The 14,737-nt window shown below is 41.2% G+C and overlaps 1 protein-coding gene across 1 annotated transcript in view; it reads left to right on the top strand.

Annotated features, from left to right (window-relative positions):
• LOC141277811 (uncharacterized) overlaps positions 1 to 14,737 on the top strand; it is a 63,741-nt gene that overhangs the window by 33,378 nt on the left and 15,626 nt on the right. The window contains exon 3 of the mRNA XM_073799914.1: positions 10,609 to 10,766. Within this exon, the coding sequence (XP_073656015.1) occupies positions 10,609 to 10,766 (158 nt within the window). The remainder of the gene's footprint in view (positions 1 to 10,608; positions 10,767 to 14,737) is intronic.

Here is a 14,737-nt window from a genome sequence, read left to right as displayed (position 1 = left end):
TTTTTTGGCCGTGCCATGTGGCATGCAGGATCTTAGTTCCCCCACCAGGGATTGAACCCATGCCCCCTGCAGTGGAAGTGCAGAGTCTTAACCACTGGACTGCCAGGGAAATCCCCAGTAGTTGTTTTAAAATTTGATTTTGGGGTTTTATTGATGATGGAATCTCAGAGCTTATTGCTTCATAAATAAGAAAAAATTCTTATGTGTTTAATAAAGAATAAACCTCATAATCTGTGATTAGGAGATTCCAAATTCCTTTATCATACAAAACACTAATAGACTGCCTACTTTGTGGTAGGAACAAGGTCGAGTCAGAAGGGCTCCCCTTGTATGGTTCATGTCCCATAAAAGAGAAAAATTTGTAACTGATGAATCACCTAGAAAGCGTGAGTGCTGCCAAGTCCTCCCTTGATGTTTCTGTGGAGCCTCCCTACGACTGTTGATCAAGTTTACTCCAGTATGAGGGGTGGATCTGAGCGCCCGGTGGTCCTGCCTTAAAAGAGCTTACAGGGGCTTCCCTGGTGGCGCAGTGGTTTAGAGTCCACCTGCCGATGCAGGGGACACGGGTTCGTGCCCCGGTCCGGGAGGATCCCACGTGCCGTGGAGTGGCTGCGCCCGTGAGCCATGGCCGCTGAGCCTGCGCGTCCGGAGCCTGTGCTCCACAGCGCGAGAGGCCACAACAGTGAGAGGCCCGCGTACCGCAGAAACAAAAACAAAAACAAAAACCTTAAGGTGACCAGGGAGACACATGCAAAATAGGAAAATTTAAAAGCATGTGAAGAAAAAATGGATTCAAGACTCTTATGGGTAGAATTGAGGGAATTTGATGGTTGATTGGGTGAAGATGAGTTTATCAAAACTAGATTTGAAGTTTCCAGCTTTAGAGACTCGCGGCATAAATGAATAATGCAGATAGAAATAGAGCGGCTCTGGTGGGAAAATAAAGACCTGAGCTTCGGACTACGTAAATTTAAGATGCCTCAGGTATTTAAGACTTTAAGAGAAGGAAGCGCATGCTAAATATATTTACCACAATTTAAAGCAACAACAAAAAGATGCCTGTGAGAATTCCAGGGGGAAATATCCAGTGGGTATTTTAAAATATAGTCCTAGATTTCAGGGCCATTCCGACCTGGAACCAAAAGATCAGTTTAACTGGGGCATAATGATCAGGAGGCAGAGTCTAGATATAAGGCAGGAATCGGATCATGATTGGCTGGACTTGATCAGAGAGGGAAGGAGACCACCCTGAACAAATGCTGGGGAAGCCGTTCTGACCTCGGCCTGGAGAATCAGGAAGTTATGAAGAGGCTGCCATGTTAGTCTGGGGAAAAGGTTACTATGGCTGGGAAGTGGGAACAGTGAGAATGGGAGGAGATGGACTCATTCAAAAGGTACTAACCGTTGGCCGGGAATAGACATGGACTTCTCCAATCCCATGCCTTTAATCAGGTGAAACATTGGGCCTCCATACAATTTTTTTCTAAATAGAAATCTGATTCTCTTTCCAATGTATTGCCTATAGGCCCAACAGGTTAACTCTTGCAGCTGTCACTGCCGTCCCCAGTTATGCAGCTCAGCTCTCAGGGTCCAGAGAGTGTGAGGACAAATGAGTGAGAGGCCTGGTTCCAGGACATCCCTCAACCAGGAACCAGAGATGCTTGTTCAGGACATTTAAATTCAGGATATTTAAAGAGTGCCACATAATTATGGTCATGTCTTTTTTTTTTTTTTTTTTTTTTTGACCAGTAGAAGTATAATTTATTTACAGTAAAATTCACCAATTTTAAGACCACATGATGAATTTTGACATACGTCTTTAGTAGTGCAACCACTACCAAAAATATGATTTAGAAGATTGTAGTCAGTCCCCATCCCCAATCCCCGAACCCCTAGCAACGGCTGATCTGCTATCATCACTTTAAGTTTTACTTTTCTAGAACTTCATATAACTGCATATAGTATGTAGTCTTTGGTACCTGAATTATTGTTATTATTATTATTATTATTGTTGCGGTACGCGGGCCTCTCACTGCTGTGGCCTCTCCCGTTGCGGAGCACAGGCTCCAGACGCGCAGGCCCAGCGGCCATGGCTCACGGGCCCAGCCGCTCCGCAGCATGTGGGATCTTCCCAGACCGGGACACGAACCCGTGTCCCCTGCATCGGCAGGTGGACTCTCAACCACTGCGCCACCAGGGAAGCCGTGGTACCTGAATTATTGTCATGTCTTTTGTGCTCGGGTGCCTGAAGAAAGCTGCACAGAGGACCCTGGCTGCCTTCTGCAGTCATCCGTGTAACCACAGGGAGAGGAGGCGGGACCAGAGGAATCACATCCTCTCCGCATACTTCTGGTCAGGGATATGCAAGCCTGTGGACACATGCTTCACCCCACATGGCATAAGGCCAACAAAATGCTAAGCAAGTTTGTAACAACAGATTTCAGGAACCCCTGGAAATTGATTCCAAGCATTGCATTGTAGAATGAATTTCCATTATCACGTGTGTGAGAGGCAGACATGTGTGGGTGTGTTTTGACAGCTCTCTATTGGCTGGGCTCTAGCAATGTAAGCGTGGACTTTCTACATGCCATTCAAACTTGCCAATTTACCTTCCGGCCCCGCCTCGCCCCGTATCCACTTCGTTTCTAACCTGCATCCTCATGTGCCACCTCCTCCTCACAATGATCCACTCTTGTTGCTCACCTTGACTTTCCCACTTCTGTCTCCTCTGCTGTCTAGTTGCATTTTCTACTTGGAGGGAAATGGCTGTGGAAACTCGTTGGGGTCTTTACACTGGTTTTAGGGCACCTTATTCTCTGAAACGAACACTGGAATAAAACATCTAGTGGGGAGTTTATGAAAAAGACAGACTAGTTGAACACAGAGCTCTCCTTGAAAATCAGAATATGTGATTCCCACAGTACTTTATCATACAGCTAAGTTGCAAGGTTTGGACATAATACACAGTTACTCGATCTTTAAAAATAGCTTACTTATTGGGAATTTCCTGGCGGTCCAGTGGTTAGGACTCTGGGCTTTCACTGCCGAGGGCCCAGGGTTCGATCCCTGATCAGGGAACTAAGATCCCACAAGCCCCGTGGCATGGCCAAAAAATTTAAAAATAAGATAAAAATAGCAGACTTATTAACTCGAAGGAATTAATGATTTAATAGAGGGTTTCAGACTGTCTGGAAGGGGATCTTCTCCCAAGATCCAGATAGTCACTTTTGTACCTGTAATTTATATGCACATAAGGTCATCCCTGATTTACACACACACACACACACACACACTCACACACACCAGTCTTACAGGCCTTCCAGGATTGTGGCACTGTACATGTGTGTGAGCAAGCTGTGGCATACAGATACCACTCTTTAGAACAGTGGACTAGTTGCTACATGTTAGGGGAAAGCTAATGTTTGGTAAAGACAAGACCCAGTTTTCAAGAATACAAAGTAGATAAACATCTAGTTACACAGACAGACCTAAATAGAGACAATCATTAGCGTAGGGATGTCTGGAGACTGCGACCATTTTTGCGCTTTGATTATAGATGTGGGAAGTGTCTAGCTTAGAGCCTAATCACTGATGTGTCAAGAAATTAGAAATATAACAACATGTCTAGTATAGCAATACATTTGGAAAGGAGAAACAGAGATGGCACGTATTTACACAAGTTACTTAGTGTTGTTGTGGGGGAAGGGAAGGAGAGGTCTGGCTAGAAATTTTTTTCTTCTCTTTCTTTTTTTTTTTTTTGGCCATGCTGTGTGGCATGTGGGATCTCAGTTCCCTGACCAGGGATCGAGCCCGTGCCCTCTGCAGTGGAAGCGTGGAGTCCTAACCACTGGACCGCCGGGGAAGTCCTGGCTAGGAATTTTATTTTATTTTATTTTTGGCTAGGAATTTTAAACGCACATTTGCTCTTTAGACATAAATTTTCCTAACGCATATGTATTTATGCGTATTCTTTTAGGTCATGGAAAATATTGTCGTATGTCAGATAATGAAGAAGGAATAAAACCAGAGACTCTGGTAGCAACATTTTCATCAACCCATCAACAGGGAACCTTGTTTTATGTGTGTTTCTTTTTCAAGGTACTTTATTTCACGTATATTGTTGATTCATTAACCTTGAACTCATGACCAAAGCAGTACAACCCATGCCTGAATGAAGCTTATCTAATACACATATTTTCTCCTTAAGACACATCACAGCCTTCCTGTTTTTAGGACCACTGGATAAGGTTTCAGCACTATGCTTGAGAGCCATTCTAAACAGTGAAATCATTGCCAGCCAACCAAAAAAAAAAGTCCACAAAAGGCAAAAAACAGGACACTAAATAGACTGGCAAAAGAACACTTGTTTATGGTATGAGGATTAAAAGGAGACAGAGTGTCCACTCACTGGGCCTCAGCTGGGAAAGCGTGGCTACAAACGATGGGAAAGCACTGCTCCTACCGATGTTGTGGCTACAGATGTGTTTTGCAAGTAATTGACTTAGCAGGATGGACTTGGTGAATAAGGAAGTTCAGCTGTATATGGAAAAGCTCTGGTCAGACGTGAAGTATCGTGCAGCACAGGAGGAAAGAGGAAGGGAACAAGCTTACTTCCAAGCTTTCAGGTTGCCAGGCAGAGAGGAGAACCCAGACAGAGCTGGGATGTCTTGCTGAGTTCAGGAGACAGACACAGTTCAGTGAAGCTGACACTGCCAGAAGTTAGGAGACATATACTGTGGTATGTCCATACAGTGGAATACTATGTAGCCATAAGAGGAATGGCCTTATTAGAAGACAACTCTCCATGGGGTTTCTATACTTCTTGTGACGGCCATTTAAAGGCTGCTGTATGAAGAGCAGCCTGGGAAGACAGAGATGGAGGACAGAGTCTGTACTGTAGCGCTCTGTTTCCTGACTACCGTGATCAGCGTCATGTCTTCCTCCAGGGTGAAGCTAGGCAGGTTTGCTAGCAGGGTCACTGGCAGAGTCATAAGCTCGGGCTTCGTCCCCTGTGACACGCACCCAGTGCACTGGGAGGGAAAGGAGAGCATGACGAAGATTGTGCTTCCTGCTGTGTCCCGAGGAAGTCCTTCATCCATGACCCTAGTGTCTAGTGTCTTCTGTCAGAACCTGTGCCACTGTCTCACCTGTGAGCATGCAAGCAGTGCGGACATTCAAACCCTTCATGGTTCTTTATCGACCTGCTGGTAGATGAATCTCGAAAGCATTATGCTAAGTAAGAGAAGACACATAAATGACTATCTACGGCAAATTTTAGAAAAGGGAAAACCGTAGTAATGGGGAGCAGATCGGTGGTTCCCTAGGGCTAGGATTAGGCAGAGGGATTGTCTACAAAAAGGGCAGGAAGGCATTTGGGGCTGATGACAATGTTATAGACCTTGACCGTGGTGGTGGCGTAGCTGTATTCTTCATTAAAACTTAAACTCTACACTTAACAAGGTGAATTTCATGATATGCAGTTTATACTTTAATAAATATGATAAAAATTAACAAAAATAAAGCTAGACATACTTATATTTTCAACATTCTGAATTAACTTTTAACACACTTTATAGTTTTTTGCTTAATTTTCTGGAAAACAGTAACTATTCAAACTCAACAAAACTGGAAGATAAATTAAATTGGGTAAAACATATGTTTTATGTATGTGTATTTTTGGAGTCATCCATTTTTGCAGATATCTGTCTCCTTCTATAGATGATCTCTATTTTTTTTAATGTATTTGGCTGCACTCGGTCTTAGTTGCAGCACGTGGGATCTTAATTGCTGCATGCAGGATCTGCGTTGCATTGCGGCATGTGGGATGCAGGCTTTTTTAGTTGTGCATGTGGGATCTAGTTCCCTGACCAGGATTCGAACCCGGGTCCCCTGCATTGGGAGTGTGGAGTCTTACCCACTGGGCCACCAGGGAAGTCCCTAGATGATCTCTCTTTAAATCAGATTTTCCCCTGGGAATTTCATTCCAGGCCCCCCTTAGATTAGCAGGAATTTCAACCTGTCATTTTGGGGTTCCCTGTCTACCTTCACAGTTTTTTAAAACTCCTTCACAGTTGTTTTTTTTTTTTTTTTTAATCCAGGTGGGCAAAGTAGCGCAAAACATATAAAAGGGACCCTCTGATCTCTGGGCCATACTGATCACTCCTACTGTGTCCCTTGCCCAAGCCTGTGGGGCCAGCACTTCTGCTGCTCCTGGGTGATAATGGCCACTGGAATTCTTGCTGAGGCTCAGTCCTTGTGCCTTGGGCTCACCCTTCTGAGATGCTTCACCCAGCCGTCCCTCTGAGGACCTGACTGTGAATGTGGAATAGCATGGGGAACAGTCTCCAACATGGTAGGGACCTGCAGACATCTGCCCTCATCCTTGTCTTGAGAAATGTCACTTCTTGCTCCTGTTTTCACCTCCCATCCCTCTTTTCCGTGCCCACACACGCTACATCACCTTTCTATGCTTTCACAGAAAGATGAGCGATTGTCTCCAAAAATCCCTGTTTACGTTCTACAAGAGGCAAAGAAAAGAGCTTGAAAGATTTCTTGGAATGGAAAAATCAAAATATAGAAAAACAAAGGGGACTTCCCTGGCGGTCCAGTAGTTAAGACTCTGTTCTTCCACTGCAGTGGGGACGGGTTCGATCCCTGGTCGGGGAACTAAGATCCTGCATGCCATGTGACACAGCCAAGGGAAAAAAAAAAAAACCCAAAACAGAGAGCTTTTATTCTTAATTCTATGGGGATGAAAAGAAAGTAAATATTAACATTTCAATATATTTTCCTTCCACATTCTCATAGTTTCAATTAGTCTTAACTTATTAGATCTGTATTTTCCATCTTAAACCCCAATACATTTCTCTGGAATCTTTTCAACACAGAATTCCTAAACTAAGTATTCCAATGGGGAAAAAAAGTCTTCTTTTTTCCCCCATGAAGTATATATTTTAGTTGAATAAAGTATTTTGATTTTGTAACTTTGCAAAGCCAAGTATGCAGAGATTAGTAGGTTCTTGAAAAATTAAAAGTATTTTAAGATGTATTTGGTTAACAGAATACCTCGGTTTCTCTCCCAGTTTTGGCATTTGCTTCATTCTTCACAAACCACTGCCCTTAAATTATATGCCGTCCATAACGGACACGGGTATAATGGACAGTTGGTCACAGCAGACGAAAACAGACTTCCCCAGCAACTTATTACATTCAAGACATTCTTCTGTGTTTATGACAAACAGAAACTTTGGCTGCATTTGACAAGTTCTGAGTTCTTCCATATAGTGACATTGGTTTTAAAAAAATAAGAATGTTTTTAAGGATAGCTACAGCAAGAGTAATGTAATATAATTTGATTTTACATAGTACACTTAGGAACTAAATTATAGTAACTCTACTCTAATTTGTGGGAGACCAGAAAGTTTTGTGCAACTTTCCAAATTAAACCAAAAGACCAAATCCTGCCACAAGATCTTGGCTTCCCTCAATGGACTGCAAACTCTCCAGCACATGACTCCTCTGTGGGGTAGCACTTATAATGAAACATGTCAAATTCTACCACCGGAGTACCATCAGAAGAAAACCTACGCTATGACTTGATGACAGTGGTCTGCATCTCTGCCCTTGAATTTTTATAGCTCAGAGAAAAAATGGCCATATGGTATCCCAGAAATGCGGATGAGTGGAGCGTTGGAAAAGCTGAGTGCCAGCCGGTCCACCCACCAGCTAGCTGTCAACTTTGTGCAAATCTTTGCATTTTTCGTGACCTCGTTTTTCTCATCGGTGGAAGTACAGGGTCAGACTCCCTCTCAGTGCCAAAACTCCAGGGTAAAAAAATGATTATATAAGCCAGCCATCATACATCACCCATGAACTCCATCCTCAGAACCTTCCTATGAAGTAGGAATTATCTCATCACCATTTTACAGATTAAAGTATTACCATAAAACTTCCAGTTAAAAAGTAAACCTGCCAAACATATGAATGCTTTATCAGTATAACCTTGGTATCATCCCACCCCACTCCTGCCCACCCCTAGCTCAGCCTTATCTCACTTTCTCACTCTTCCATGCAGCTCTAAGGATTACATCTTGGATCGCTAAAACTTGGATGGAAGTGCACTTGGACAAAGTGAAATTCAGAGGAGAGATGAAAATTGGAGGTAGACGTTTTGGACTCATCAGCTTCCAGGAGGATTTCAATCCCTGGCTGAGGATAAACTCTACGATAAGGATCATTACACTTAAGAAAAGAGGAGATCCACAGCAGGAAACAGCAACAATAAGCCAGGGGACAAAAAGAGAGCAAGGAGGTGGTAGGATCCGTCACCGATATCTGTTTTCCGTCCATTCTCAGGAAGAGAATTGTATTTCCCGGCCCCGTGGGAGTCACGCTCAGTCACGTGACTCACTTTGGCCAATGAAATGTGACAGCAATGAAGTGGCAGAAGTTCTAGTGGCCGGTCTGTTCTTTTCTGGGCTCACTTTTCCCTCTGCCACTGCGACCTGCACACTTCAGAGAGGCTGGCCCAGCTGCCCAGCTACCAGAAGAGAATGAGACAACACAACGACGACACAGCCTCACTGAGAAATCAACCTTTGTTCTCTTCGGCACTGAGATATGAAGGCATTGAGGAGAATAAGAAGGAGGACCCAGAAGGGTAAATGCTGAACAAAGGAGAATTGTGTCACCAAAGTCCGCATGAGAGAGCCTGGGGAGAGAAGTCAAGAGTGCAGGAGGCTGAAAGCCATCTAGCCGAAGAAGGCAATGGGAGCGCTTCTGATCTTATTGTGAGCACATTCAGCGGAGGTAGGGGTTAAAGTCAGACAGCAGGGGTTGGTGTCAGTGCAAATGCATGGAAATGAAAACATCGATGCAGAGAACTATTTAAAAAACATTCAGGGCATCAGAGAGCTAAGGTTACACAGGGAGAGTTGGCCAATACTGGAGCACCGTGCACACGTGGGAAGTGGCAGGGCATCTCGTATTTATTGGGCAAACATCCTACAGAGCTGGGATTTTATCATGACATTCAGTGATTGAAGAGGATGATACACAAACATAAAGATGGTGGGGCTACTTGGGACCATGCATAGTACACAACGCACCATTTATTTTTCTCAGCACACACATCACCTCTGTTGAGTTAAGCGTGTTCCCAAGTGGCTCCCTCACCAAGGTCCCATCTCATAATTTTTGGTGGGCTTACCTAGAGATACACTGTGCACAGACACATGAGGCTACAAGGTAATACATATGTTATGGTAACAAAGTACTTGCTTTTCTTTTGATATCTGAATAAAAATTGGGTCCAAGAGGATCTTAAATAAGTTATAGGCCAATACCCAGCCTGGAGTTTGAATCCATGCTCTACTGCTAAGTATCCATGTGCCACAAGTGAAGTTACTTGACCTCTATTTACTTCTGTTTATTTATTACCTAGTCCCAACCAATCAACACACACACACACACACACACATTATATTTATATAATCCAATTAAGAAATGTAAAGCTTATTAACATATGCCCCCATTTTTTTCCATTAGGAAACGTACATTTCTTTAAAACTGATTGTTCATTGGTAGAAGGTAGAGAAAGGACAGAAAAGAAGCTTGCTGAAAATGCAGCTCATACAGGACAAAGGCGGCCATCAGTGCTGGAGACCCCAGCCTTACTCACACCTGGAGGGAATTGCATGCATCAGGTTTTTAGACTCCCAAATAGAAAGCTGGGTTGGAACATGATGGAAAATTATATCCTTTTATAATAATCATGCTAACATTTTGGTAAACAGTAATAGAGTTCATCCCGCTAACAAAAATTCCTAAATTTTATAACATACTTCTTCCTTTTCCTAAAATATACTATATGACTAATTTTAAAAATACATGAATTTAAGGTGGGACTTGGCACTTCCCCTGCCATGGGCCTGGGTTCAATCCCTGGTCAGGGAACTAAGATCCTGCCAGCCTCAAGGTGTGGCAAAAAAAAATTTTTTTTTAAATGCATGAATTTAAGGTAATTTTAGCTTGAGCGTCTCAACTCTTAAAACATGTGGACGCAGAGATGAGAGGGCGACAGCTTTTTAAACGGGATAATTGTATTTGGTACTAAGGAAAGAATTACCTGGGTTTATCTTAACATTTGAGAAGAGAAACTGACTCAAATTATTTTGTTGCATTGTCCCCACGTTTATGATTAAATCTTGACTTTAATAAAACTCCAACATTATAGGAATATTTTGGACCCCGCATACATCATAGAACCATCACAAAAATTTTAATAGAAAGGTGCTTTAGAAACCGTTCTGTCCCTTCCATACAAAGGCCTAGAAAGAAAAAATGACTTAGTCATACTTAGAAAAAAATCCGTTGTTAGTGCTAAGTGTGCTGTAAACGACTACAAGTAGTTTTAATATTACAGCCTCATTATTGGTTAATTATCTCACAAATGAGGTTATATTTCTAGCCCAGCTTTAGTTTCCAGTCATAGCTTTTTCAGTTCTATTCTTGCCTCATATAGAAAGAGCCCCTTCAATTTACAGGTTGATTAAGACTCACATAAATGACGGCGCCTTTTTTTGTTGTGACTTTACCTCCTTTCTTCAGACAAAAGTCTCTCACGGATGCCATGGGATGCTGTGCACGCAGATGCAGTGAGAAGCGAACTCCTGTTTTACCCAATAATTATGAGCTCATTAAGGACGGGGGCTTATTTCAAGGAAATAAACGGAGCATGCATTATGGAACGATAACCACACACACAGGTAAGTAACCTTCCCTGATTGTGCACAAAACATAGAAGAAACAAACAGGGGGTGAGTGGGTTGGGAGCCACCGTCAGTGAGTCCCAAGTTGTCCATAATGTCAGAAAGGTCACCAGGCTCGGGGAGGGGGTGGTCATGCCTGCATGCATTCTTTCTGTAAGCAAACATTTGATTAATAAAACACATTTGACATATTCTCTCTCCTACAAATCCTTCCAGAGAGTGAAATTCAAAGAATTATTTTTTTTTTTCCTTAAATATTATAAAGAGTTGCCACTATAGAAATGGGAGGTGACAAGATGGCGTTTGATCTATAAGTCCATCCACTGAAAAGAAAAATGTCCAGGTAGGAGGCATTGAAGGTGTACGGGCCCTTTGTTACTTAGGGTATGTTTCACTCCAAACGAAACAAAGTGCTCAGGCCCGTACACTGCTTGAGTGGCCCTCGCAGACGGCCAATTAGCATCAGTGCCCAGTGGCAGCCCAGCTCCAGCACAGCCTGGAGATGCTCACCCATTACACTCAGCAGGAAGTTGTGTTGCTCTAAAACCACAAGCCACTGCTTTGATGGTTCAGGAGACCTTGGCCTTTTAAACGTATAAACAACCTTTCTTTTCTAATCTGGGCCATTAGAGGGAAATGCTGTGAGAGCCTGTATTCTGAAATAACCAGGTTTGCTCAGAGTCAGGACAGTTTTCAATCTTGCTGCCTGTGACAGAAGAATAGCCTTCAACTAAAAATAACGTGGGTGAGACTGTGCCTTGGGTGCCTACTGAGGCCCAAAGTGTTGCAGATTAATTTGAAAGCAACCAAAGGTGGATTTTCTCTCTGCTTTGGCCCTTTGGTGGGTGTTGTAATCACGGGGAAAATTAATCTGGCTAATGAGCTGTCGGCACAGAAAGAACAGCTCTGCTGTATATAAAAAATAAATAAAATTCAAAAATTCAAAAAAAAAAAAAGAAAAGAAACTGTTCAAGACTCACACAGTCATCAGGAACCCTGTGGCTTTTGTTCTCCAGGCTGTAATCATTTCTCTATTGATTCTGTGCAGGTCCTTAGTAAGAGTTCTCTCCTGTCTGCAAAGTATTTATTTGCAATCAAACCCCATAATTAAAATAAATTAATAAATGCAGATTAGGTTTCCGTTCTTTGGAAGGTGTTCATAAAAGTAAAGACAGCTAATAAGAGTTATATTCTGATACCTTCTGACACAGATTTCTCACAGTGAATGAAGTTGCAATTCTCAGACTCATTTGATTGCTTTGGGGGCCATGGGTTGAACTGATAGACAATCGTCCAAATATTCAAACAATTCTCTGAATGTTCTGAAACCCTCTGAAACTTAAGATGTTAAAAACTATATTTCCAAAATTAGAGCTCTTTTATAACTCTCCTGTCACTCCCAGGAGTTCCACTTTCTCATGTTTGCATTTGCCAGACCTCTGCTTTGTGTATGTTAAAAAATGAAAAGAAAAAAAAACGCTACGTTGTGTCCTTCTAAAAACAAAATAAAGCATAACCCCAAACCTGACTTTTAAGCTTTAAAGAGGGAAAGACGGAACAAGAGTCTGCAAAAGAATATCTTCTCCTTTGGGCTAAATATGAGATTTCAGTTCCACAATTCAAAGCAAAATCTTTCCTGGCAGAACAGAGGTAGAAGGAGCGCGTGGCCCTGTGTTTTAGGGCCAGGGAACCATTGTGAATGAATCTACAGCAAAAAGCACCCCTCTGTCCAGGGCCAAAATTGACTAGGTGCAAACAAAGAAGTTTTCTAGCTTTACTGTTGTTGGTCACTTAGTACTGTTTATTTCATTGGTTAGTTTCCTGTGTAGGAGCTATTTATTTCTCTCCAAGAAATATGTCAAAAGAATCTGGGATTTCAGAGGGGACATAATTTGTTTTATGACACAAAATATACAATTTCAGATGGTTAGAAATGTAAAGATGCTCAATGAGGCTCTGAGGACTCATCAACTTATGATGCAGGAAGTGTTACCCAAAGACTTAGAAATAAAATTGCTTAAGTAACTAAGGGCTGAATATAGACCTTTATATTGCTTAAACCATCGTTGAAAATCTTTCATAAATAAGAGCAATATAATGAATATATGTCTTCATCATCTGTGTATATGTGGAGTTTAATACAGTACTGGCAAATAGTAGGAGCTAATCAGTTACATAATGAAATTTTTCTGATGATCAACATTTGTGAAATGTCTCAACATACATCATATTGACTTAAATTTGCATTTTCATGTGCAACAAAAGATTGTATATCTAATATTTCATTTTTTCTATGTCATCGTTTATTCTTATAACGACCCCTGTAAGTAGGAAGGAAAGTTTTGCTTTCCTATATTGGATCAGAGTTGATCACATATAATCATATACATAGCGATTTATGCTGACTTTATATTGAGACGACATTCAACATTGGTTTGTTTTATTATTTCCATTTTCCTCTTAAATTTGATCTAAGGAAACACAGGCCAGTTAATAGACAATCTTCACACCTTCCTCTAGTTAATTGAGAGTTTACTGTGCAACACACACACCCTCTGCACCTGTCTACAATAGTAATCCTCAAGCTTTTTTATCTCAGATCCCCTTACCACCCTTAAGGATTCTTGAAGACCACGACCAGCTTGAGTTTATGAGGGTTATACCAAACAATATTTACAAAATTAGAAATTAACTCTGAGAAATTTAAAAAATTATATTAATGCATTTAAAATAAGATGATAAATGCATGAACATACTTTTTATGAAAAATAATTATTTTTCAAAACAAAAAAGAATTAGGGAGAAGAGTGACAGTGTTTTATATTTTTGCAATGTCTGGCTTAATAGAAGACATCATAGCTTTCATACCTACTTCTTCATTCAATCTGTTGTCATATGTTGTTTTGTTTAAAGCATATGAAAAATCCAGTCTCACCTATATATATGTAATTTCAAAAAGGAGGCACATTTAATGACCTACTAAAACTCTTTATGGAAATTTTTCTTAGATATTGCATTAAAACTTGACAAATGGTAGTTTCTTAAATGTTAATTGCAAAGTAGATCTGAAACCCAGATCTACTGCCCTCACTTACATTAAAATCCAGTGTTCTGTCTCACACTTTGAAGGAACCTTTAAACTCACACATGATTTTGCAACATCAAGCATTGGTAATTTGGAAAATATTTGATTGCTAAGTTATGCAGATCTTCCAAATGTTGACATAGTTCACTATTTAATATTTTGACATTACAGTTGCTAAATTTGCCACTGATCTCATCAGAATGGTCTTTAAATATTGGGAAGCTGTCAAGCCCACAGTGGCAGACACACATTTTTCAAAATTCTAATTTTCACTTGGAAGCTTTTGTCATTGGCCGCAAATCCTGTCAGCTGTTTTCTTGAAGCAACAGCCTCACTTCTTTTTTCTCTCCCCCAAAATGTCAGCCAAATATCCAAATTAAATGTGAGGCAATTGATGTGTTAATCAACTTGATGGGGGAAACCTTTCACAACGTATACATATATCAAATCATCACATCTTACACTTTAAATATCTTACAATTTTATATGTCAGTTATACTTCAATAAAGCAGAAAAGAATTCTGTCTCAAAAAAAAAGAACACCATAGTTTGTCAGTCATTCTTTCAAGTAAGATGGTGTTTCATGAAAAAAATTGCTAGTTCAGCTCCCAACTCAATCACTCAAGTGCTTTTCCTGGAAAAAGAAGTCATTCTGTGTCAGGCAGCATATGTGCTTTATGAGTACTTTCCATTTGGTCATATGCAATGTTGCAAAGACATGTACTCAAAGGTTGAGATTTAATAAAATGTATAGTTTTCACTACTTCATCAAGGGCATTCTTAGAGGAAACTGGCTTTTTACATCCCTGTGAGTCTGTGCTGGTGGAAATGCAATGAATACTAGTACAGTTTGGTGCTGCTGCCCTGATTTATGCTTCGGTGC

The sequence above is a fragment of the Tursiops truncatus genome, chromosome 2, assembly GCF_011762595.2.
Source record: "Tursiops truncatus isolate mTurTru1 chromosome 2, mTurTru1.mat.Y, whole genome shotgun sequence".
NCBI lineage: Eukaryota > Metazoa > Chordata > Mammalia > Artiodactyla > Delphinidae > Tursiops > Tursiops truncatus.
The sequence above is the reverse complement of the archived record's forward strand: the minus strand, read 5'-3'. Positions and strand labels throughout refer to the sequence as shown.